The sequence below is a fragment of the Helianthus annuus genome, chromosome 13 (genome assembly GCF_002127325.2).
Source record: "Helianthus annuus cultivar XRQ/B chromosome 13, HanXRQr2.0-SUNRISE, whole genome shotgun sequence".
Lineage (NCBI taxonomy): Eukaryota > Viridiplantae > Streptophyta > Magnoliopsida > Asterales > Asteraceae > Helianthus > Helianthus annuus.
In genome coordinates this window covers 173,091,206-173,114,895 of record NC_035445.2, presented here as the reverse complement: position 1 = coordinate 173,114,895, position 23,690 = coordinate 173,091,206, and the positions used below count along the sequence as shown (strand labels likewise).

The 23,690-nt window shown below is 40.4% G+C and overlaps 2 protein-coding genes across 2 annotated transcripts; one reads left to right on the top strand and one right to left on the bottom strand.

Annotated features, from left to right (window-relative positions):
- Positions 1-12,471: 12,471 nt before the first annotated feature.
- LOC110891473 (protein WHAT'S THIS FACTOR 1 homolog, chloroplastic) lies at positions 12,472-14,302 on the bottom strand. The gene has a single exon (XM_022139173.2). The coding sequence runs from the start codon at positions 14,167-14,169 to the stop codon at positions 12,745-12,747; it is 1,425 nt and encodes a 474-aa protein (XP_021994865.1). The 5' UTR covers positions 14,170-14,302; the 3' UTR covers positions 12,472-12,744.
- A 5,182-nt stretch (positions 14,303-19,484) lies between these two features.
- Positions 19,485-23,280, top strand: LOC110891474 (chitinase domain-containing protein 1). Its single transcript, XM_022139174.2, has 8 exons — positions 19,485-19,785; positions 19,863-19,933; positions 20,338-20,418; positions 20,943-21,027; positions 21,465-21,562; positions 22,119-22,206; positions 22,510-22,846; positions 22,932-23,280. The coding sequence occupies exons 1-8, from the start codon at positions 19,552-19,554 to the stop codon at positions 23,183-23,185; spliced, it is 1,248 nt and encodes a 415-aa protein (XP_021994866.1). The 5' UTR covers positions 19,485-19,551; the 3' UTR covers positions 23,186-23,280.
- Positions 23,281-23,690: the final 410 nt, after the last annotated feature.

Sequence of the window (23,690 nt, the reverse complement as noted above, 5' to 3'; positions counted from 1 at the left end):
CTCGTCCCACGTCATAGCATATGCAGCAGTCTCGCCCATTGTCCGAATTTGATGGTTCCACCATGACAGAGCCTCATCCACCAATAGTCCAGTTATATACTTGACTTGATGTTCGTGGTCACATTCACTCAATCGTAAAACAGAATTTGTCTTTTCAACCCAGCGCACGAAGGCTAAGGCACCCCCAGTGCCGTCGAACTCTCGAGGTTTGTGGTCCAAGAACTGCTTGTAGGTGCAGCTGTTGGGTGGGTTATTTCCTGAGGTACCTCTGCTGCAGTCGGAGCGATGGGCCTCGTACCGTGCGATGGCCTGTAAGAGGTGCTCTCGCATTTCCGCCTCTGTTGTAGGTAGAGGGTGGTTGATATCGGTGTTCCTTTGAGTCGACATCTTTCTAGAAGAAAGTCGGTTAGGTCAGGTCTTGTGAAGGACGTGAGCACATAAGTCTCCATTCAACGAATAAGACCTTAGAGGTGTATTACACATACGTATATGCACAGTCGTTATACATTCAATCACATATTATCTCATGTATTGCACATCTTGTAAATAGGAAGGTAGCAAGTAAGCATGTAGCATTATAGTTATCGCACAAATACGTAGGTCAACAGCGTGCTTAGTGGGGACATAGCGTGCTTAGAAGAAAGTCGTTAGTCATTGGTCGTAAGTACTGTCGCGTGTTTAAAGATGATTGGGCTTTCATTATCCTCCGGTCACAATCACGGTGTCTTATAAAACGCGTCGCACCAGAAGGGACACAGGGTCACCCTACCCTTGTCCAACAAGTATTTTAGTGCATCGAAATTACATAGTCAGAAGTGGTACTCAAAAGTCTCCGAAATCCTGGCTCATCATTAGCGTCTTTACCCAAGCGTAATGCGATCCGCATAATCCAGAAACCAACTATACTGGTTACTGAGGTAGAGGAGGAAAGAAAAGTAAACTGTCGACATGCGTGAATCCCTCCTCGAGCTAGGACATACGTTGAAGTAACTAGCTGATCTGTTGCTTGATAGTAAAGAAACGAGTGTCAGCATCCTGGGAACGATGTAATAGTAACGGTCAAGTGCGCAAAAGGAATTTTGAGGTACGTGGCGGATCAATGCATGCTGGCGAAAGACATAGTGGAGGACGTGGTGTTTCACAGAAACCTTTTAGACAATATGTTGTCTTGTGATGTAGACACTTAACTCATGTTTTTGGTTATGTAATGTTCTGTATTTGAAGTTGCCCTTTGGGGTGTCAGCTCAAGCTTCAACGTTCCGCGACTCATATCCTCAACTGCAGTTGATGTTACAGGAGCAACTTATCCTGTGTGTGTTTTTCATAATGCGAGGAATGGTAAGGGTTTATAGTTAGCATAGTGCGTTTATAGGGGCCATCAAATCGGCTTATCGAGCGTTGTAGAGGTGAGTGTAGCAAGCGGTGCGGCCTGGAGCATCTCTACGAGGCGCGGGTATATCCTGACAGAAAGTGTTAGGCACGATGGCGCAACAGGCGTCGATCTGCACAAGGGAAAACGAACCTTTCCACAAATGAGGGGGGTTGCCTGATGCAGGTAGGTATAAGGGGTGCAACGTCTGGCAGACTAAAAAGAAACAGGATCGTGACCACGTAAAGGTGTAGGTTCAGTAGGCGCAACATCAAGCTGGCCCAAATGGTGTAGTAGCTGGCTCAAGTGCAGGCTCCGGGTCATGTAACGGTGTGGTGAGCATCAGTGGTGAGTGTGGGAACAAAGGTGCATCCATAGGAACTGAAACAGGGGCTGAAACAGGAGCCATAAGAGAGTGTCACAGGAAACCCGAAAGGTGGGTAACCATTGTCATCGTCTATCCACCCATTTCCGGTGTGCGCGTATCGAGGATCAACATGGGTCGCAAAAGGCGCATGATCGAACTGTACAGGCACAGGGTCAGGAAAAGGGGCAATAACCGGATCAGCAGGAATATCAGCAATGTGAGGGGCATCAATATGAGCATCAACAGCATGATCATCCCCCAACAGTGGAGCAACGATAGGATGATCATCGACAGGTACGTCATCAACCAAGGGAGCAACAGCTGGTGCATCGGCATGGTCAAGGTCATGCTCTGAGGCAAGGACAGGAGCATCAACTGGCTCAGGGGCCACAGCAGGCTCCAAATTATCAACTCCATCTCGAAATCAGCGGGATCAGCAAACATAGGGTCAACAAGGGCTACGGGATCCACCATGGGCTGATCTAGTTGAATAAACTCAATGTCATGATCGGGATCAAAGCCCGGTGGGAAAACAGGATCCGAATCGCCATCAACGTCATGACCAAACTCAAAGCTAGGTGCAGGTGCAGCGGATGATGCCATATCAGGGTTCGTGTCGTGCGAATGATGCTGCATTCCCAGCGCATGTGAAGGTGCAGATGCTACAAACTCAAAGGAATCTGGGACACGTGAATGGATGGGTGCCTCCTCTGCAGGAGCATCAGCAAGAAGTAAGAGATCACCGGCAGCAATGTGGGCCTCGCCCTCAAAATCGTCCTCTGGTGGGTCCTCATCAAGCAAGTCGACGTCGTCGTCAGCGACTACGTCAAGGGGCATGTCAACAACAGGGTACGCGGCAAGGGGTACAGGGGCAGGGATCACCGCGAGCGGCAAATCCCCAGCGATAGGGCCATCAGCAGGCTCCGCAACAACATCGGGCAGCGCAAATGACTGGAAATCATCATCGTCCGTGCTGGTAGTATCTGAAGTATGCACCTCGTGCTCTGATGACACTATGTCGTCCGATACTATGGGTACAGGGTCCGTGGCGCAAACACAAGTATGCACAAATAATCAATCATATAGTCAAATAAGCACATTAGCCACCAATAAGCAATCAAATAGTTCTCCTAGTCCCACTAGCCTCCCAGACTGATCTTCCTAGTCCCACTAGCCTCCCAGCCTCCTAGACTGCTCTTCCTAGTCCCACTAGCCTCCCAGCCTCCCAGACTGCTCTTCCTAGTCCCACTAGCCTCCCAGCCTCCCAGACTGCTCTTCCTAGTCCCACTAGACAACTACCTCAGCCTCCCAGACCGAGCCTCAGCCTCCCAGACTGAGCCATAACTAATAAATAAAATGTGCTCAACTTTTGTTTGTAAAAATATTTTGGATCTGGACTTAAGTGGTATGCAGTGTAAAAATGTTTTCATGAGAGCCCTGATGATCATAGTCTAGACTCGAGAAAGAATCCTAGTTCGCTATGATCGAGGCTCTGATACCAAGCTGTCACACCCTGGCTTTGCGGAAGCGTGGGATAATTGGTGTGACTTCTTAATACCATAGCAACAATCATAACAATGCTATATGATAAAAACGTGTGATATTCATCCAATAATAAAGTTCAGAAAATCCCATTTTCAACAATCACAAAATAAGTTACAAACCTTGACTTGACTTAAATGAGTTCATAAAAACTTATCAAAAGACTTTAAAACTATACTAGGTTTAGGGATATGTAACCCGTCCAGGAAGAGGTTACACCTTCTAAACCCTGGATGACCTCTTTATTCAAACGCAGCTTGAAAATACGTGCATACCGTGCCAGATCCGTTTGTTTCCTGAAATACATGTAGTTTGAAAAGTCAACGTAAAGTTGAGCGAGTTCATGTGTAAGTGGGTATGTATAACCCGTTGTAAAAATGTCTGTATGTATAAAAATCCCTGGTATGTAGCAAATAAGGAAAAAGAGATCACCATTGGGTTGTAAAGCCAATGATATGTGTGATGTGCAGTAGGAAGACTCAAACCTAGCAGATTTTGCGATGGGTACAAAGTCACCACCTGGTCCATTAAGCGGGCTTAGGGGTTGGGCTCGCTACACCCAGATAGATCTACCGCTACTGTCCCTCGGTCCTACAATGAGGATTAATGGCCTCAAGTTGCGCCTACCCACTCACATGATCTAAGTAGTAACCCTCCTTACGCTAACCATACCATGTATAAAGTACTCGTAAATATAGTAACATGTATTTCACCCCCGCAGTTTAGAAAACTGAAAACAATTAAGAGAAAAGGGGGACATGAACTCACCGAAGTGCGTCTCTAAAAAGTATCTCCCAGAAAAATCTGCTGTGCGACGACCTACACGTACTAACTTCTATTAGACGGACGGTCGTGCCTTAGTTTAAGGTTTAAGTGTTTGGGAAATAGTTAGACAACTATTTCGTGTCTGCACTTCGTATTTAAGTATTAATTATATTCCTTCCCAAGGATGGGGGTTTTAATACATGTGTGTTTCGTATATCTTCGAAATATATTATTAAATCTCACTTACAATATACTTTAATTCTAACTCCAAAATATAAATATTTTTCCCAAAAATATTATATTTTATTCCATATAATTTTCCCAAAATAATATCCTTGTCAAAATGCACACTTGAGTATTTTCTGAAAATACGTAAGTTACGGATAAAGATCGGGTGGTAATAATAATACCGTTGTAACTTAATATTTATTGTGAAGGCGTTAGAAATATTTTTGGAGTCATTAACATTCGGTAATATTATTTTACACTAAAAATAATATTTACGTAGTTCACAAAATAACCATAAAATCTCACAAGTGTTATTATGAAAAATATACACGAAATATATATATTTATCAAGTTTTATTTTGTGAAAATCCCACCTTCGACACTTAGAAATTTTGTAATAAAAATCGTGGCGAAATTTACATTTTTGAAAACAAGTTAAAAATATATTTATAACACTTGCGATAAAAAATATTTCCAAGTGTTAGATTTTTGGAAAAATTTCGCCAGAGTTTCCCCTGTAACTGGAGGCGGCCACGCTTTCAAGCGTATCATTTTCTTTTATAAATTCAAACAACAATTTTCTCAATCAACAATAAACAATATTCAAGCCATCAAACTAGTCAAACTAGATATAAATCGCAAAAATACATGAACTTGTGGTTTGCGTAAAATATGTAGTAATTTCCCCATATTTTAGTAGACCTTTTTATAGATGAACTCAGTTTCTTGTGAATCTCGTTTTTAAAGAAAATACATTTCCACAACTTCTTGTCAAAATTTACAAAAATAATTCTTTGTCAAAACTTTGTGTTACACAAGTGTCTACACACTTGTGTGTTCATAAAAATCACCTTTGTTTATGAGAGATCCGGTTTAGAAAATATGATTTCACTTGACACTTGGTTTTTCAAAAATACCACTTGTAGATCCTTAGATCTACTAGTTTAGAAATCCATTTCATAAGAAATATTGTTTTTACACAAGTTCATGTTTAATAGTAGTAGTGTTCTTCATCTAACCACTTTCACATTTTAACATACCCCAGGTCATGCTACATGAACATGACTTAGCCGGGTTAGATGACGATCCGAGCTACTACTAGCATCAATCAACACTAAATAATCATAATAAAACAAGTCTCACAAGTTTTACACAATTATCCATTTATTAACCATCATATTCATTCTTTTACAAGACTTTTAGTAGGTGATTTAGTATGTTCATGATTTTCACCCGACAAAGTTCATATTAACCACTTTAGAATAGATCAAGGAGGCGTGTAGAGTCACTTACTACTAGCTCGAGGCTAGGGAAGAAACTAGTCGAAAAACGGGTGGTTAAAAGCAACGTAGTGAGGTCCTTGACAATCCGCAAGCACCGGGCTTCCTCGTACGCGATCCTTCACACTTGTATATGCTTGGAATTACTTGAATGAAATCGAAAAATGGTTGTGGGTGGTGCTTGATTCTCGGCCGAGTGGAGCAAGGGAAGAGAGAGAGGAGTTGATTTTGTTAAATGGTTTATGAGAAGTGATTACCCAAGATGTTCATTTATAATCCATATTTCTAATTGTCCAAGAGGTAATGTGTCTAGAAGATATTAGGCCATGAGATTATTATAATCAAAAGTTGTAAGTGTTTGTCCCCTTGGGGAGCCGATTTCGTTGGGGGTTGGGGGGGGGGGGGGTTCCATAGTTACTTTTCAACTAAATGGTTAAGGTCTAGTTAGTAAATTAGAGGTTAAGACTAGATATTAACATGTAGTGTCTTGTGGTGGGTGTTAGGGTATTCGGGGATCCTAACTGGCTCAGAAAAAGAAAAACAATGTCAATGGCAATATTTTTGTGTTTCGGGTTAAGTCTGGTTGTTCGGTTGGATACTGATCCGTTAAAGTGCTTAACAAAGCTTTATAGTGTCGATAATATTATTTTTAGTGACACAAAGAATTCCTGACACTTTAGAACGTGTCTAGTATTATTTTCCCATGTTTTTGCACTTTACTAGTTTGCTAAAAAGCTGAATTTTATATTAAAGTGCAGAATTTGTGTTTAAATCATATTTTTGGCACATCCGGTCACTATAACTATCACCTAGAGACGCAGTTCTACAATCCTCGTCTCCCTACACTTTCTACTAGTGTAGTAAACTATTCCCGGCTCATACTGGCCTTAGAGACAGTGTCTGTCTGGTGCTGGCTATGCCAGCACGTTTACTGGGTTATCCGTTCATTGTGCTACTGTGCTTTTGTGCGTCAAGTTTGTCACTAAAGTTCTGTATGTAAATAATGGAGTGACAGCAAATAAAGAATGATGCAAGTAAGTGTACGTATCAGAATTCAGTAGCAGTTTATTCACATTTTCAAGCAAGCATAGTAATTAAGCAGTAATTAGATATTAATTAAGTCGTACGGATACCTGATTTGGTGAGGGTTGTCACAACAAATCGGCCATCTCCTCATGCGGCTACAAATTTCATACCAACGGAGTCTCTTCATGCACAATCATGTCTCAACTCGGTCTTCAAGTCCAGTCTCAATCACCACAGCCGCAGGCTTTCTATAGTTCTCGTGTTCGTGGATACAATTGTAACAACAACAATGGTACTAACCGATGCCGTAACAATGGCGGTCGTGGATACAATCGTAATAACAACAATGGTGCTATCCGAGGTCAGTTTAGTTGGGCATCTAATCAAAACACCGTTTTTGGTACTTGTAACAGGTGTGGAATAGGTCACATCCTGTCTGAGTGTCCCAATCGTGATCCTAACACAATCAGATCACGACAACATTCAGCAAATTATGCAGAGCATCGGGCATAGACATCTTCTACATGGCTTCCAGACACCGGTTCAAATAGCCATGCTGCTCCAGATCTTCAAAGCCTTGACAACTCCAAACCTTATTACGGCCAGAATTCACTTCATGTTGGCAACGGTGAGAGCTTGCCTATATTACACATTGGTTCTAAAAAAATTATTTCTCCAACTAAAACTTTTTCCTTAACTGGTGTCCTTCATGTTCCACAAATTAAACGATAGTTCAAAAATTTTGTCATGATAACAAATTGTTTTTTGAATTTCACACTTCCTTTTTTTCTGTGAAGGATACATCTACGGGCAATACCCTCCTCACTGGTCCAAGTAACAACGGGCTTTATTCCATTTGTCTTCCTACACTTCGTTCGTTTCCAAAAGTTGCTTTCTCTACAGTGCGTGCATCCTCTGACATATGGCATTAAAGACTTGGACATCCTCATCAAGAACTTTTCAAGTCTATGTTATCTAATTTTTCACTACCTGTTAGTAATAAAAAGTTGAGTACCTCGTATAATTCGTGTCACATGGGAAAATCCTCAAAACTTCACTTGTTATCTTCTAATTTTCAGAGTACTTGTGTTTTGGATTTAATGTATTGTAATGTGTGGAGACCTGCTCCTATTAAATCTTTCAATGGTCACAATTATTTTCTTTTGTGTGTTGATCATTTTACTAGATATATGTGGATTCCATTGAAACAAAAGTCTGATGTTATCACAACATTTAAACATTTTCATGTTATGGTTGAACGATAGTTTCAAACCAAACTGAAATCTGTCCAAACAGATTGGGGTGGTGAATTCACCGTGTCTCTCGTGTCCTCACACCAGTGAGCAAAATGGATTTGTTGAGAGACGCCACAGACATGTTGTAGAAACAGGTCTTACCCTTCTAGCTCAGTCAGGCGTTCCAAAGAGATTTTGGCATTTTGCGTTTGACACAGCTGTTTCTCTCATAAACAGAATGCCATCTCGTGTCGGATCAAAAATTTATCCGTTTGAACATCTTTTCAAAGTCCGATTACTCCTTCTTGCGTGTATTCGGTTGCCAATGCTACCTCTCACCATGCCTATCGTTGTTTTGACTCAATGACAAATCGTCTTTTTGTTGCCCATCATGTTCGTTTTAAGGAACAGTGCTTTCCGTCTCTTTCTTCATATCCTAGTTCTCATCCTGCACCCATTCCACCAAGCCCTTATATTTCTTCTTTTCCAGCCTTTACACCTGACCAATAAATCCCACACAACTCACAAATCAACCACCAACTTCACATCCTGGCCAGCCTATATCTTCACCTTTGACTGACACACATTCCCCACTTGACCAGCCCACACACTTAAACACTCCAGCCCCTTCAGCTCACCACACCCCCGTATCACCCCAACCGGTCCATATCGTTGCTGAACCAAACCCACCAGCCCATACCGCTGTCGACCCAAACCCATCGGCCCATACCGATGCAGACCCACATCTTCCAAACAGCCCCAGAACAGCCAAAACTTATCACCGTTGAAACAAAAAGTCCCAAACAACTCAACCTGCTCCATCAGAACCTACCACACGTTCTCGTCCACCTAATCTTTGCCAAAATCCTCCACAAACTAACCTTACAATCCATCCGCCTTTGTTGCTCATACTACATCAAATGAAACTGAACCCATCTCCTTTACAGTTGCCAACAAAAGTCCTCAGTGGCGAAAAGCCATGGCTGAGGAATATAAGGCTTTGATGAAAAATGGCACCTGGTCATTAGTTCCACCTGTCCCTAATGCTAATATAGTTGATTGTAAATGGGTTTACAAACTTAAACGGGATCAACGTGGTGCTTTTACTCGCTACAAGGCACGACTCATAGCCAAGGGTTTCAACCAGCAAGCTGGTATTGATTACAATGAAACATTTAGTTTTGTTGTCAAAGCTACTACTATTCGTGTAGTTCTTTCTTTAGCTGTCACACAAGGTTGGTCTCTACGACAATTGGATGTTTAGAATGCCTTCCTACATGGTGATTTGCATGAAACTGTTTATTTGCAACAGCCACCTGGTTTTATTGACCCAGCAAAACCACATCATTTATGTCTCTTACACAAATCTTTCTACTGCCTTAAACAAGCCCCTCGGGCATGGTTCCAACGATTATCAAGGGCTCTTCACAAGCTTAGCTTTAAAGGATCAACAACTGATCTTTCACTGTTTGTTTACTCCTCTGCAGGCACTCTTTTGTATATGCTTGTCAATGTTGATGACATTATATTGACAGGTAACAACTCGGCTTCCATTGATAACGTGGTTAAAAATTTGAGTAACACCTTTGCTTTAGAAGAGATGGGCTCGTTATCCTATTTCTTGGGTATTGAAGTCACCTCTCGTGGTTCTGACTTGGTGCTCCCTCAAAAGAAATAAGTTCGAGATCTTTTACAAAAGGCCAGTCTTTCACAATCTAAACCTGTCTGATCACCCAGCTATACTTCGACAAATCTGACCTTGGGTGACAGCCCACTTTTTGAAAATCCGGTTCGCTATCGACAAATTGTTGGGGCTCTTCAGTATCTTACACTTACTCGTCCTGACATTGCCTTTGCAGTCAACAAAGTCTGTCAGTTTATGCATTCTCCAACAGAAAATCATTGGTTTGCGGTCAAAAGTATTCTTCGATACTCACAAGGAACCTTATAGCAGGGTCTACTTTTTCACTGTGCCTCCGGGTCCACATTACATGCCTATACAGATGCTCACTATGAGTCCCTTACTGCCTTGTCAGATGTCAATTGGGCTGGTTACCCTGATGACCGTAGATCCACCGGCGGATTTGCCATTTATCTTGGATCAAATCTTGTCTCTTGGTCAACAAGAAAACAACGAACTATCTCTCGGTCATCCACTGAATCTGAATACAAGGCTTTAGCAGATGTTGTCGTTGAGCTTACTTGGCTTGAATCTCTTTTGCGTGAACTACGGATTCCGGAGAAATCAACTCCGGTTTTATGGTGTGATAACCTTAGAGAAACTTGCATGTCAGCAAATCCAATCTTTCATTCTCGAACTCCATTTTGTCAGAGAAAAGGTTGCTCAGGGAAACTTTCTGTTCAATTCATATCTACACATGACGAAAATGCTGATGTATTCACAAAGCCACTATCTTCTGACAGATTTGAGATTCTACATGACAAGCTTCGACTCGTTTGCCGGTCTTAGCTTGAGGGGGAATATTACACATTATATATTAAGTTTATACATGTTCATATATTAGAGGGATTAATGTGTAAATATGTTGAGTATTTATATCCATGTATTGTAATCTCCTATTATTAGGAAGAAAAAATGCAAATTGCGTCCCTGTGGTATGTGTGAAACATCAACCTGAGCCCCTAAATTCATTTTTTGGTTTTTTGAGCCCCTGAACTTATAAATTCATAACACTTTGAGTCCCTCCGTCAATCTTCCGTTTGTTTGACTATTTGAGCCAGGGGTAAGACCGTCTTTTGTCATCTCTTCCCTTCTAAAAACCCCCAAATAACTTTCCTGGTACCATCGTTAATCCTCACCTCCTCCGATCTTGTAAATGAGTCAAAGTTTTCACCTCAAGATAGCATTAAATTAATTAAAAGCAAAAAAAAAATACCTTCATCATATTCCATGAATTGTTACTGCTTGGAGACGAATCAAGAACCGCCTGGGTTTGACATGGCGGTTGCAGCCAATACTCCCACTGGTTCACCAGCAGTAAACAAGTTTTTCATCAGTGCCCCATACTCAAATTGAATAATTGAGTTGCTACAAACATTTCTAACGGTTCCAGCATAGCAGATGACGACATCTCTGAGGATAGCCATTGAATTTTTAAAAAGAATACCAGGTTCAGTCAACCCTCTAGAAGACCGGATCATGACTTCTCCACTAGCAATTGAATGAACCATTTCTTGGTAAGAATCCAGCCCATGAAACAGACCGCTTCTAATAAGCCCAAATTCCTCATACGGGTATTTTTGGGAAACGGATAATTTCCAACGAAATGAGAAGACAAATCTTCAGCCAAAGTTCTTGAATATAATTGTCCCCTTTCGTAGATCTGTACGCCCAAAAATCCGATTTGTTGAACGATTCTTGTAAGAGCTGAGTCGCTCTTCGGATCTATTAAATCACCCATGGATGAATCAGTTGTGAAGATGTGTTTATCAGTTGTGAAGATGAATCAGTTTGATCAATTTAGGGAATTAAGGGTATAATGGACATTTCACAATTGTTAAACAGTCAAACAGACGGAAGATTGACGGAGGGACTCAAAGTGTTATGAATTTATAAGTTCAGGGGCTCAAAAAACCAAAAAATGAATTTAAGGGCTCAGGTTGATGTTTCACACATACCACAGGGACGCAAATTGCATTTTCTTCTATTAGGAATATACAATACGATACAATTACCAAGAATATTTGACCCCAACATTGTGCAAGATAACTGCAGAAATGTTAAAGCAGGCTTTCCATGATACTTTAACCCCTACTCTAGGAACATTACCCATTCTAACTTTGACCCCCACCCTGACCAAAGTCAGAAATGGGTCAAAATAAAGCATGCTTTTGCCAATTCCATTCTGCAAAACTGGTCGCTTAATACCAAATCAAGCCAGCAGCAAACTATTTCAAATTCTGCACTTTAATCTCTCCAAGTTCCCTTGAACCTGACTGACTATATGGACTCAACAAGGTAAATGAAAAGGCTACAATATTTTTAGGGACATAACAAAGTGCTACAAATATAATATTTGAGGGTGGAAATTTGTGTCCTACTAACTTTGGTTTGGTTCTCCATGAGTATACAAGAACCCAAATCCCTTTCCAAATCCGCAGAAACAACTAAACGGGTGGGTCAAAATTAAAAGGAAACAAGATTCCACTATATTGAAATGATGAACCTCAAACGTACAAGCCCTTTTGTGAGCCGATGTACTATGCAGGGGGGGCTTAATATATGTGAAGTCGGCCCCCAGCCACCACCAGTACCGAGAGGTTGGAACTCCTTGACGATGACCAACACATCCTTGGTGGTGACCACATGCTAAAGGTACATATTTGGAAGATTCATTGGTCCTTTTAGTTAATACTTGAATTTGGATGCCTTACCTATAAAACCAGCGTATAGATTCACCATATTATGTGATAAAGTAAACATGCATGCAACTAAATTAACTGTATACTTACGTATTGCAGATTTACACTTCATCCAGAAGGGAGAGTGTAACTGAATCATTGGTGGTGGATAGCAACACAACTGCAACCTTAATACTCTTTCTCAAGTGTCAACGAGGATGGCCGTGCAGCAGGATCAGAGGTTAAGGTTCACTATTATATTATGTTGTCTCATTGCAATCAAAATTGCTTCTTGAATTACATGTACTTTTTTTACATTGTATAATCTAAATGAACCCATACAAAAGTAATGATTTTATGTCTATCACCAAGTTCCAAAATACATTAAAAAGCATACTCAATTTCAAGCAATTTATATCCCACATTAAGAAAGGAAAAACCACTACTCAACATCTGTAATTAAAGTCAAGTTTTTCCTTACCCTGACTCTCACTCAAAGGAGTAGGCTTTTTGCTCCAAGACTCCCCCTTAGACTCTGGCATGTTTCATTAGCATACAAAACATCCGATTTTACCAGCGTTCTCTTGGCCGTCCGTCTGGGAACACGAGACTAGGAACCTTTTCTTCATCCTCTTTGCTGCTTTGACCCTTCTTTACATTATCATCATCTTCATCAAAATCAGGAGGCATGTCATCATCTTCGCCGTCATCATCCTCACCCATTTCATTGTCTACTAGATCATCAAAATCCGACCAATCCTCCTCTTCCTCCTCCTCCTCCTCCTCTCGATCATCCGAATCAGTTTTCACCACACGCCCTCTAAACCGAGGAACAACAACCAGAGCACGAAGCTTTTCTTTAATCAGCAACAACCGATTCTTATCAACCAACTGAGAATCACGATACGCATCCCTCAGAAAAACAGAGTCGCGGTCTCCTTTTAACGATACATAGAACATATCCGGGTGTCTTATAAGCATCCCTCTAAGCTGCTGAGAGAATCTAAACTCCTCTCGAAAATGCGTAAGGTGGTCTACTAACGTCCTCTTCTCAACCATGAGACTCAACATCTCATGCACAACCGCGCAGGCATGCTTTTCCTTTTCCGCTGTACCGGGCTTCAATTCAGAGAAATCCGAGTAAGGCGAAATATAAGGCATGTCTCTAAACTGCGAAATCCGCCTCATTTCACCTTTCGAAAGCTGCAGCCCCTTGGGCAGCCTCACCCTGTTAAACTTGGGTGGTCTATCGATGATCAAATCCCTCGTCTCAGCTAGCTTATCTTCTTCCTCCAGCTCAGCGAAGGAAACGGCGAGTTCAGGATCCCAATGAGTTAATTCCAAAGCCGGGCCTCTTTCGGTTCTCACGACCCTGAAATACTGCGGATATCGTTGGCATATGGTATCTCGAAATTCCAAAGGCAGCCCAAGATCAGTTTTCAAATGAGCTATCTTCTCAATAAGAATTCGCTTATCTAAGGACATCATGAGCAACTTTCTTAGCTTAACTACTAACAAACCTTCCATTTCATTTCTAACCTTCATCTCCTCCAAATATAATCTTTCAGCCTCAGGTGTTAGCTTAAATCTGAGAGAGTAAACCCCTTCTTCCTCAATCTGAAAGACCCCAGGAAACTTCCTCAAAAGCGCAATAAAGCGGCGCCGTTTTTGAAGCCCTAATGCTCTTCTAAACCTACCCAAATCACGAAGCTGCATAACCCTATCAGGCTGACTCAGCAAAATCTTGCGAATTTTCATGACCAGTTGGAGCTTCTTGTCTCTTTGAATAACGTTGTCAAAAGGAAGCTCTTTTCTTCTCTTTACTAAAGCTTGAACGGGAGAAAACCGGACATGCTTTTTGGTTTGAAAACTTAGAGTCTGCGAATTGTTAAAGTTTAAAGGGTCCCCCCAAAAGGAGGGTGGGTGAAAGGAAAGTGTGGGTTTTTGAATTGGGTGTGAGATGAAGAAAGGTAAAGTGGTAAGAGAAGAAGCCATGATTGCCGAAGAAGAAGAAGAAGAAGAAAGAAATTCGACAAGATACAGGCACGGAGAAAGAGAGATCGATAGGGTTTATAGAATGTGTCTGTCTGATTTGGGGGGTTTATGCGTTATCTGAATTATGTGACTTGATTAAGGACCTTGTATTGTATATGATAGTAATAGTAATGTAGCACATCAGGCCCCTTATGTTCTTTAGTTTGTGCAAACAAGGACCTTGTGTATGATAGATAATGTAGCACATTAGCCCCTTATAAAAAAAACTTTGACATCCATTGATGGAAGCCCTTAGGAGCGTCTCCAGTATCTTTTTTACACCCTTGCGGGCACAAAAGGAATAAAAACCCAGTTGAACCTGTAACTGATAAAAGCAACGAAAGTGCTCAATCGTCGGCTCTAGTAATTGGGACCGGAAACAGTACTCGAAGTGACGAGCACGAACCAACACATATGGCCCAACAAAGGCTTTTGCCCGTACCATCCTCTATATATAAGTCCTCTCATCCATTTAAAGGGATATTCTCCTCTTCCTCTTTATACATATTCACACTTTACATATATGACCTTATTACCATGAATATCATACTGACTTGAGCGTCGGAGGGTGGTACAGAGACCCCGGTCTCTGGTACCCTTTTAACGAATTGTTTATGTTGTTTTACAGCACCAATTCGGACCAGATCCGAGAAGACGAAGTGTGCTCCGTCTATCTCCTTCAGTTGATGCAATGACCAAATCACCCCGACGGTGGATCTTCTTCATCGGGGTCAATAAAACTTCTACAGATTTAGTTCTTTCACTGTGATTATTTAGTCGTTAAATGGATTCATCTACAAACCTCTCAATATGTGAAAAAATCTTTATGGTTGAATTCTTATAATGATCAAGGATGTAAATTGGAGAATCAAGTTATTTTATTAATTTTTTTCTCTTGTCACGTTTTTAGTTGACCTTTATTGTGCCCCTTTAAAAAAATTGTATTCGCCAATATAGCTATTCATATTTACTAATTTGATCTAATGTACATCAAATGAAGTAAGTTTTCACATACAATTTGGTGATAAATAGAGATTAGGTGGAACACTACAGGGCCGGCTCAACCATTTTGGTGGTCCAAAGTGAAATAGAAATTTAGGGCTTTTTTTTTCCAAATTCCGTTGTTATAAACCCACCTACTTTATCCGAGTGACGACCAGCTATAATAAACTAAAAAGAACTCACGAAGCACCTAATTAATATACAAAATAATAAGGAATAAGCACCTAGTAAAAAATTTAAGAAGAAAGAGTTTAGCAAATTTACGAAATGCTTAAAAGAAACAATTAACATATACATTTTTTTACTAAAAATGAGGGCCTTGTGTGGTTGGTGGCCTAAAGCTAAGGCTTTAGAATACTTGCCCTAAGGCCGGCCTTGGACCACTATATATGTTGGAGTCGCATTTTACTTTTGGAACGGTTGTTGGAGTTAGTTTTTTGGAACGGTTGTTGAGGTTACATGATGAATTTACTATCTTGTGAAACTTATCGACATGATATTTGATTGCGAGAAAAGTTACAATTAAGATTAGAGATAAAAATGAGATGAGTTTGGGATGAGTATTAGTAATCTCAGTTCCATATACAAGTGTGAAAATGTGTCTCCTACTCGGGGCAACTATCGTTGAGTAATTGTTTTCTAATTACCCATTGGTATTGAGTGTTAGTGTTAGTTTGTTGGAAAAAAATAACTATTGACATTTTCAGGTACATTTCTTGTTATTCTAATTTTCATATAATTTTATTAACCAAGAATATTAGAAATATAAAAACTAAAAGGTGAAAAAAGGAAAAGAAAATGTTTACGATAAACATGTATATTATAGGTAATTAGCTTCACCTAATGCTAACTAATCTAATCTCATACCCGCTCTGTAAGGGGGTATTTGTTCTCTTCAAGACCTCTTATGTCTGCCCCACATAGACCACGCGCAAACTTTTGAGTTTGCAGTGTGTTTGTTTTCTCGAAGACCTTTCATTAAAAAAGGTTTGTCAGACCTCTTTTTGGTGTAGACATGTATGAAGATCTTCATACCTCTTCTCCATTCTTTTTTCCCCAGATGCAACAAACACATTGAAACCCTAGTGTCTTCTTCATTTCCTACTTCTCCTCCTTCCCCATCTCCTCCAACTCAGCCGCCACCCCTCCTCCTCCTACGCCGCCGACCGACCTCCTCCTCCTTCCTCCGCCGGCCACCCGTCCTCCTCCTCCACACGCCAGTCGTCCTCCTTATCCACGCCGCCGGTCATAATTAAAACTCATTTCTTCTTCGGTTGACTTGGGCGTCGGACTTTTAAACTGTGTTGTTTTAGACCCGTGTGCTCTTGTAATTGAGGTTCCATCCATCAACGATCTGTAGCTCATGAGGTATTGTAGATATTCAAGACGAACAAACATCCAAACCACAAGGGTATATCTTTTCCCCATGTTTTGTGTTAAACTATAACATTCAACAGAATCCCATAACTTCACATGAACTAAACATCCCCTGTAAGTCAATTATATTAAGTTAATTAGCAGTAAATTCTGAATTTTGATTATGTGAATAACTTGATTATTGGTGTTTAAATTCTTAATTTTGATTACGTTAATAAGTTGATTATTGGTGTTTAAATTTTGAATTTTGATTATGTTAATAAGCTGATTATAGGTGTTTAAATTATGAATTTTGATCAGGGTAAATTATACTTTTCGTCCTTTATGTTTGTATCAAATTGCAACGGATACCCGTTACCTTCAATAATTACAGCCACAGTCCTTTATTTGGAAAACTTATTACATCTTTCGTCCTTTGACACTAATCAGGTTAAAATTATAAGTTAAGTATGGCATGTGCACATCATGTGAGGGCATTTATGTCTTTTCACACCTTGTTTCTTCCCCCTTATGAAACCCCTCTCTCAAACCTAGACTCCCTCAACTCTCTCACTCTCTCTACATTCTGGTGTTCCCCTACCACCACAATTGAAAACTTATAAACCCAAACACACTCACAGATCTCTCTCCCTCTCTCTCTCTCCCTTTAAAGCTGAATCTCTCCCACCCTCTGGAACAAAGGCACATAAGAAAGACAACAGCCAGTCGGTATTCTGGCGTCCTCCCCATTCATTTCCAGATCTAATCCGACCACCGTGGCGGCGGATGAGATCCAATCTGAGCACCCATCTCAAAATCATGTGGCAGACAACAAAACCCAGATACTCTTCGCCAAAGATGGATCTGGAATGAAACTGTTGAAAGAAATTGATCGGAAAACGTGAATTAGAGCGAAATAGATGGAGGATGTGGTGGTGACAATCGGAGCCAATTTTTGCAGAATATTGTGAGATTAATTGGAGTTTTTGATGAATCGCATGATGAAGTGGTTGTTGTGGTGGGGGCTTGAGTGGTGGTCGTAGAGTGGCTGGGTGGTGGCTTTAGGTTACAAGGATAGGGAGAAAGAGGGTAAAGGTGTTGAGTTGAGATTGGGAATATTTTTTGGTTGAAAACAATTTTTAACTAAGTTGGATAAATGACTAAATTACCCTTAACTGAATTGACTTAACTAAAAAATTTAACTTAGTTAGTGTTAAAGGGCCTATGGTGTAATGCTTTTAAAAAAATAAGGATTGTGACTGTAATTATTAAAGTTAAAGGACATCTATTGCAATCTGATACACACAAAAAGGACAAAAAGTGTAATTTACCCTTTTGATTATGTTAATAAGTTGATTATAGTTTTTTGTTTGTTTGATTATTGGAATATAGATGTTATCTTTTAAGTTAAATAAAATCAGTTTATTTCAGTAGCTTGAAAAAAGTTAAAAAAACAAACAGTTTTCTTCTTGCAGACTGCAGAGGTTTAGTCCACCTCTTTAGCTACAGATGTCTGCGCAGATGTGGTCCGCAGACTGCCGACTTTTTACCTCTGGAAAAACAAACAGTACCTAAGGTGTGTTTGGTATGCAGGAATGAGAGGCGGAATGGAATGGATCATTGCGAGAGAATGAAGAAAGAGGTGTTTAGTTAGTCAATGGAATGAATCACTCATTCCATAAGGCATTCCATTCCCTCAAAATCATTCCATCCGCTCCCCATGTTTTTTTTCCATTCCATCCCATCTGGCACCATTCATCACCAACACTACAACCCACCACCTTCCCCACCACCCACCACCACCACCACCGACCCCATCGTCGCCTCCACCCGCAACCCGTCAACGCCTACACCGCCACCCCGACAGCCATCACCACCATCGCCACCGCCGCCGCCTACCCGCCACCGTTGCCACCCACCGCCACCACCAACCACCATCTCCTCCACCGCCGCCGCCACCTACCACCATTGTCGACGCCACCACCACTGCCGCCGTTGCCACCCACCGGTACCTCTGCCTCAACGCACCCCACAGTCACCACCACCTACCATCGCCGCCTCCACCGCCACTCGTCGCCGCCACCATCCACCGCCGCCGCCAGCCACAATCACTACCATCGACCACCACCACTTACCGCTGATTTTATTCCTTCGTTTTTCTTGCCTACCAAACAATACACAATAATAATTCATTTCATTCCCATATGGTAACCAAACAAGACATGGAATGGTAATGATCCATTGCATTCTTTCATCCATTCCATTACCTCGTCCATTCCATTACCCCCTACCAAACATACCTTGTCTGTTTGGTATGAGGTAATGGAATGGATGAGAGAATGGAATGAACCAGGTAATGGAATGGACAACGGAATGAAATGTATCATTCCATTCCATTGTGATGTTTGGTTACTCATATGTACATAGAATAAATCATTACTTTGTACAATTTCATCACTTCAAATCCAGCATCCAAAATCACTGTGTTCCCGAGTTAAGTTAAGGGGAGAAAAGAAATGATTCTCTCATTTTCTTTTGTCTTCTCTCCATTTCTTTCCAAATTGGAAAGATTAAATTTAGGCAAAAAACCTCTCATTTTCTCTTCTCTTCTCTCTTTTAATGAAACTCTAGAACATAAGTAAAAATTATTTCCTTCCAAATCTTTTCTTTTCTCTCATTTAATGACGCTTTGTTCCGAGACTCATTTAACATGGGGAGGGAAGGGAAAAGAGATGAAAATATGAAAGATCATGTTCCCGAGTTTCATTTAACAGAGAAGGAAGGGAAAATGGAAGAAAATATGACCAAATATGACCATATATTCATCCTCCCAAATTAGAGAGATTGAGATAAAATTTTCCTTCCCCTCCCCTCACCTCCCCTCTTAAATAACTTGGGAACATAGTGGTAAATGTTTTAGTTATCGGGTTTCCTTGTTTGTAAAGGGGTTGGGTTTTGAGGGAGTCGGAGGAAAAAGAAACGGTGATGGGGCGAAAACGCGGTCGGCCTGAGTGGGATCGCCGATCAACCACTTCTAAACCTTCCAGTGAATCTAATCATCCCTTGAATCCCAACAAAGGCCGTAGTATTGTTATCAGTCTGCTCATCTTCGTAGCCTGTCCTGCCATTTCCCTATACTTATACCCTATACTATACGCTTCCAATCCAGACGCTTCCATTCCGAACGTCCTCGATGTCACTTACCAACAGATCCTCACTGTACGCACATACATACATACATACTATTTTCTTGCTTCTTCATCCAGTGGAGTTGAATGTTTCTTGTGTTTTTTCAGGAAAATGCCAAAGTTTCAGAGAATGCAAGTCGACAATTTCCCAACCCTGTGCTGGCTTACGTTACACCATGGTAACAACCAAACAAACACTTCCTTTCAATAAAAAAAACATTTCACTGTGGATATTCATTCATTCATTCATATGATAGATAGATAGTTACTTACTTCCACAATTGACTTTTCTTTGAGGAGATAAGACTACACTGATTTCAACAACTAGGCCATTATTGCAAAACCTATAAATGATAGCCCTTTTATATTGACAACCAGCAGCTATAACTCCTCTTATATAGGTTATGATATTCACTGCACTATCAAGCAATTTTGGTTGAATGTTGCTTGCTTGCTTGCTTGCTCATCATTAGCTTAGCTACCTACCTGTCTTCTTGAGGGGAAGACAAACACTCACTTTTCTGCCCATGCTTGCTTCTTTATAACAAACTGGATCATCCTTATTTAAAGAATCATGTTACAGGAATTCAAAGGGGTATGATCTAGCAAAGGACTTCAACTCTAAGTTTACTCATATATCACCCGTGTGGTATCATCTTAAAAGGTACACTACTACTACTACTACTACTGCCCTGTTATTATTATTATTATGCTCCTAAAATTTATTTATTTATTTTCCTTCCACCAGTCTGAGTCTGCACCATGATCTTTCTTCTTCTCTCACTGACAGTATATATCATGATGTTAACTAACGGGACAGAGATAAGGTTGCAATACAATGAACAGACCGCTTTGTCCCCATTATGTACAAACACCTCTTATGTGTCTGCAGCATAGTATCAATAACAAGAAGTGATACAAAACTCAATGTAGATGTGTTGTTTTAACTAGGAAGACATGCTTGAATTTTCAAACCAGTGCCTGATAATAATAAGTATGTATGGTAGTACAACCATAACAACTAGCCTTTTGTCTCAACTCTCAAACTAGTTCGGTTGGCTAACTTCAGTATGTAGACTTATAACTCTAGCGTCGACATCATGCTGACTGCAGTAGTCTATTCTAGAGGCATACTTGCTTCTTTATTATATTATTATTATTATACACTTTTGACACTATCTTGTGTAGCCAAGGGGCTGAGTTTGTTCTGGAAGGAAGACATAATGTTGATAAGGGATGGATTTCAGATCTTAGAATGAAGGGACATGCTCTGGTACTGTTAGCTCACCTCTTTTCGCAGTTTATGCTTGTAAATTGGGTTAATTAATTTTTTAACTGTTTTCAGTCAAATGGATCGCTTTTTCGTTGCAAATAACTTGATTGCTAGAAAATTAGAGTGAATTTCAAGGATTGTCCTTTATCTTTATACCCATTTTCAGGCGCTGTCCTTTATGTTTAAAATTGACGAGTTTTGTCCTTTATGTTTTCATATCATACACGTTTTGTCCTTTAGGCCTAACCCAGTTAGTTTTTTCAGTTAAATTTGGTCATGTGCTTTGCACATGAGGGCATTTTTGTCAATTCAAAGGTTGCAAAAGCTTTGAGCTGTAAATCTGCCGTTGAACTTACCTTTTCAGTATTAGTGTATTACATGAATGCAGATTAATTTTTTATCAGTCTCTTGTTTCAATGCTGGCTCTCTATTGACAGATTTTGCCAAGATTTGTACTTGAAGCGATTCCTATGGCTTTTCTAAAAGAGAAGAAGCAGAGGGCTAAAGTGATTGACCTTATAATAGCTGAATGCAAGTAAGCATCTCCTGCTGTTTCTTCTTCTTCCCAGAATATATGCAAGACAGTAGATATTCATATTAGACAAAGTAATACAATATAAAGACTAGATGTGTAATATGGTGTTCTATCTAAACACCCACCTCATGTAACCCTAATTACACAATTACAATCTAATACAATTCTGATTACAAGGTTTATCTGTAGATAATCTTGTTCTGAATAACCATTTTATGTTAATACATTTTCGTTGATTTTTCGGAGTTAGGTATGTATATCTTCATGTCAGTATTCTGTTGTCGGCACCAGTGGCGGAACTATCCCAAAAAGTTAGGGGTATCCTAATTTTTTTTTTTTAGGATCAGGGGTATCCTTTATATAACAGAAACGGAGTTGAGAGGTATTTTTACACTATGGAAATGGGTATTTTTACACTACGGAGACGGGGTTGAGGGGTAGCCCATGCTACCCCTATTTATACTATAAGTCCGCCACTGGTCGGCACTTTACTAGAATTCCGTAACCTAGTGATTCCAGTAGCAGACTGTTTTTGATGGTTGTTGTGACTGGACAGGGAGATGGATTTTGATGGCATTGTGCTAGAATCATGGTCACGATGGGCTGCATATGGTGTCGTGCATGATCCACACATGCGCAATCTGGTAAACTTTTAAGTGAAAGTCTTCGCAATCAGTACCAGTTTAGATAACGTAACAATCCCAAATTTTCATTTGCATCTCTTAAAGTTTCAGTTTTTCGTTTTTTTGGCGTTTATTTACTTGAAATACACAAACAACCAATGCCGCATGTGAACATCCTTAATGATAATATTCCGTTTCTGTTAAAGCTGGAATGTTTAGCGACTTGAAATTATTTCCAATTGAATGTGCTTGCTTATAAGGCCAGCAGTCACTTCAGTTGATGTTTGCTTTCGACTTGTGATGAAATATGTTTTACAAAACCAGGCACTGAAGTTCATTAAAAAACTGGGACAAGTGATGCACTCTGTGGTCGTAAATGAGCGGAGCCTGCAATTAGTATATGTTATTGGTCCACCTCATTCTGATAGGCTCCATGAGTATGATTTTGGGCCTCAAGATCTGCAAAGCTTGGGTGATGCTGTGGATGGTTACTCCCTCATGACTTATGACTTTTCAAATCCTCAAAATCCGGGTCCCAATGCACCACTGAAGTGGGTCCACTCTACAATGCAGCTGCTCCTGGCGGATGGATCTCAGAAGTTCTCTCACAAAATATTTTTAGGCATCAACTTTTATGGGAATGATTATGTTCTTAAAGGAGGTAATTTGATTAGAGGATTCAAAACTCAAATGAAATGCTTAATGATTTTTCAGAATAATAGAATGAACATTTTGTTTGTCTGCAGGTGGTGGTGGCGGGGCTATTCTTGGAAGAGACTATCTTTCGTTGTTGGAGAATCATAAGCCTGAGCTGAATTGGGATAAGAAAAGCGGAGAGCATTTCTTCTTGTATTCGACAGATGGTAATGATCAACATGTGGTGTTCTACCCGTCCCTTTTGTCCATTGAAATGCGGCTGGATGAAGCTCGCTCCTGGGGTGCTGGCATTTCCATTTGGGAAATTGGTCAAGGTTTAGATTATTTCTTCAATCTTCTGTAACACTTTTTTTGTACTTTTTTCCAACATTTTGTAGCTTAAAAATTGTATCATCAAATTTCATTATAGTGCTAGTATGTTTTGTACAGGTTTGTGTACTTGAAATTAAGTTTCTAAGGGTGGAAGGGGCACCATTCGGTGACCCCTTTGGTGAGTGTTTTTCCCGAGCGGTGAAGTGCCACCACCTTGTTTTTGGTGCGTTTGTCTTTGAACGGTGACTAGTCACCGATGAAAGAGGGGAGAGAGAGTGGGTTCCAACCAATCCACATTTATTTAGTTTTTTAGTTTTTTTTTAAAGAAAAAATTGTTTGGGTGAAGCACCCTTAGTGATTGAGTGCAAAATGGGGAGTGAAGGGGGGGGGGGGGGTTGACATGACATGAGATTATTGGCTATGAAAAAAGTTTACCACTCCCCATTTGGGGAGCACCCGTTCCACCCTAAGGCACTATTATCTTACAGGATCTTTGTATGTGCATATGTTGTTTGTGTATTACAAGTGATTGGTTT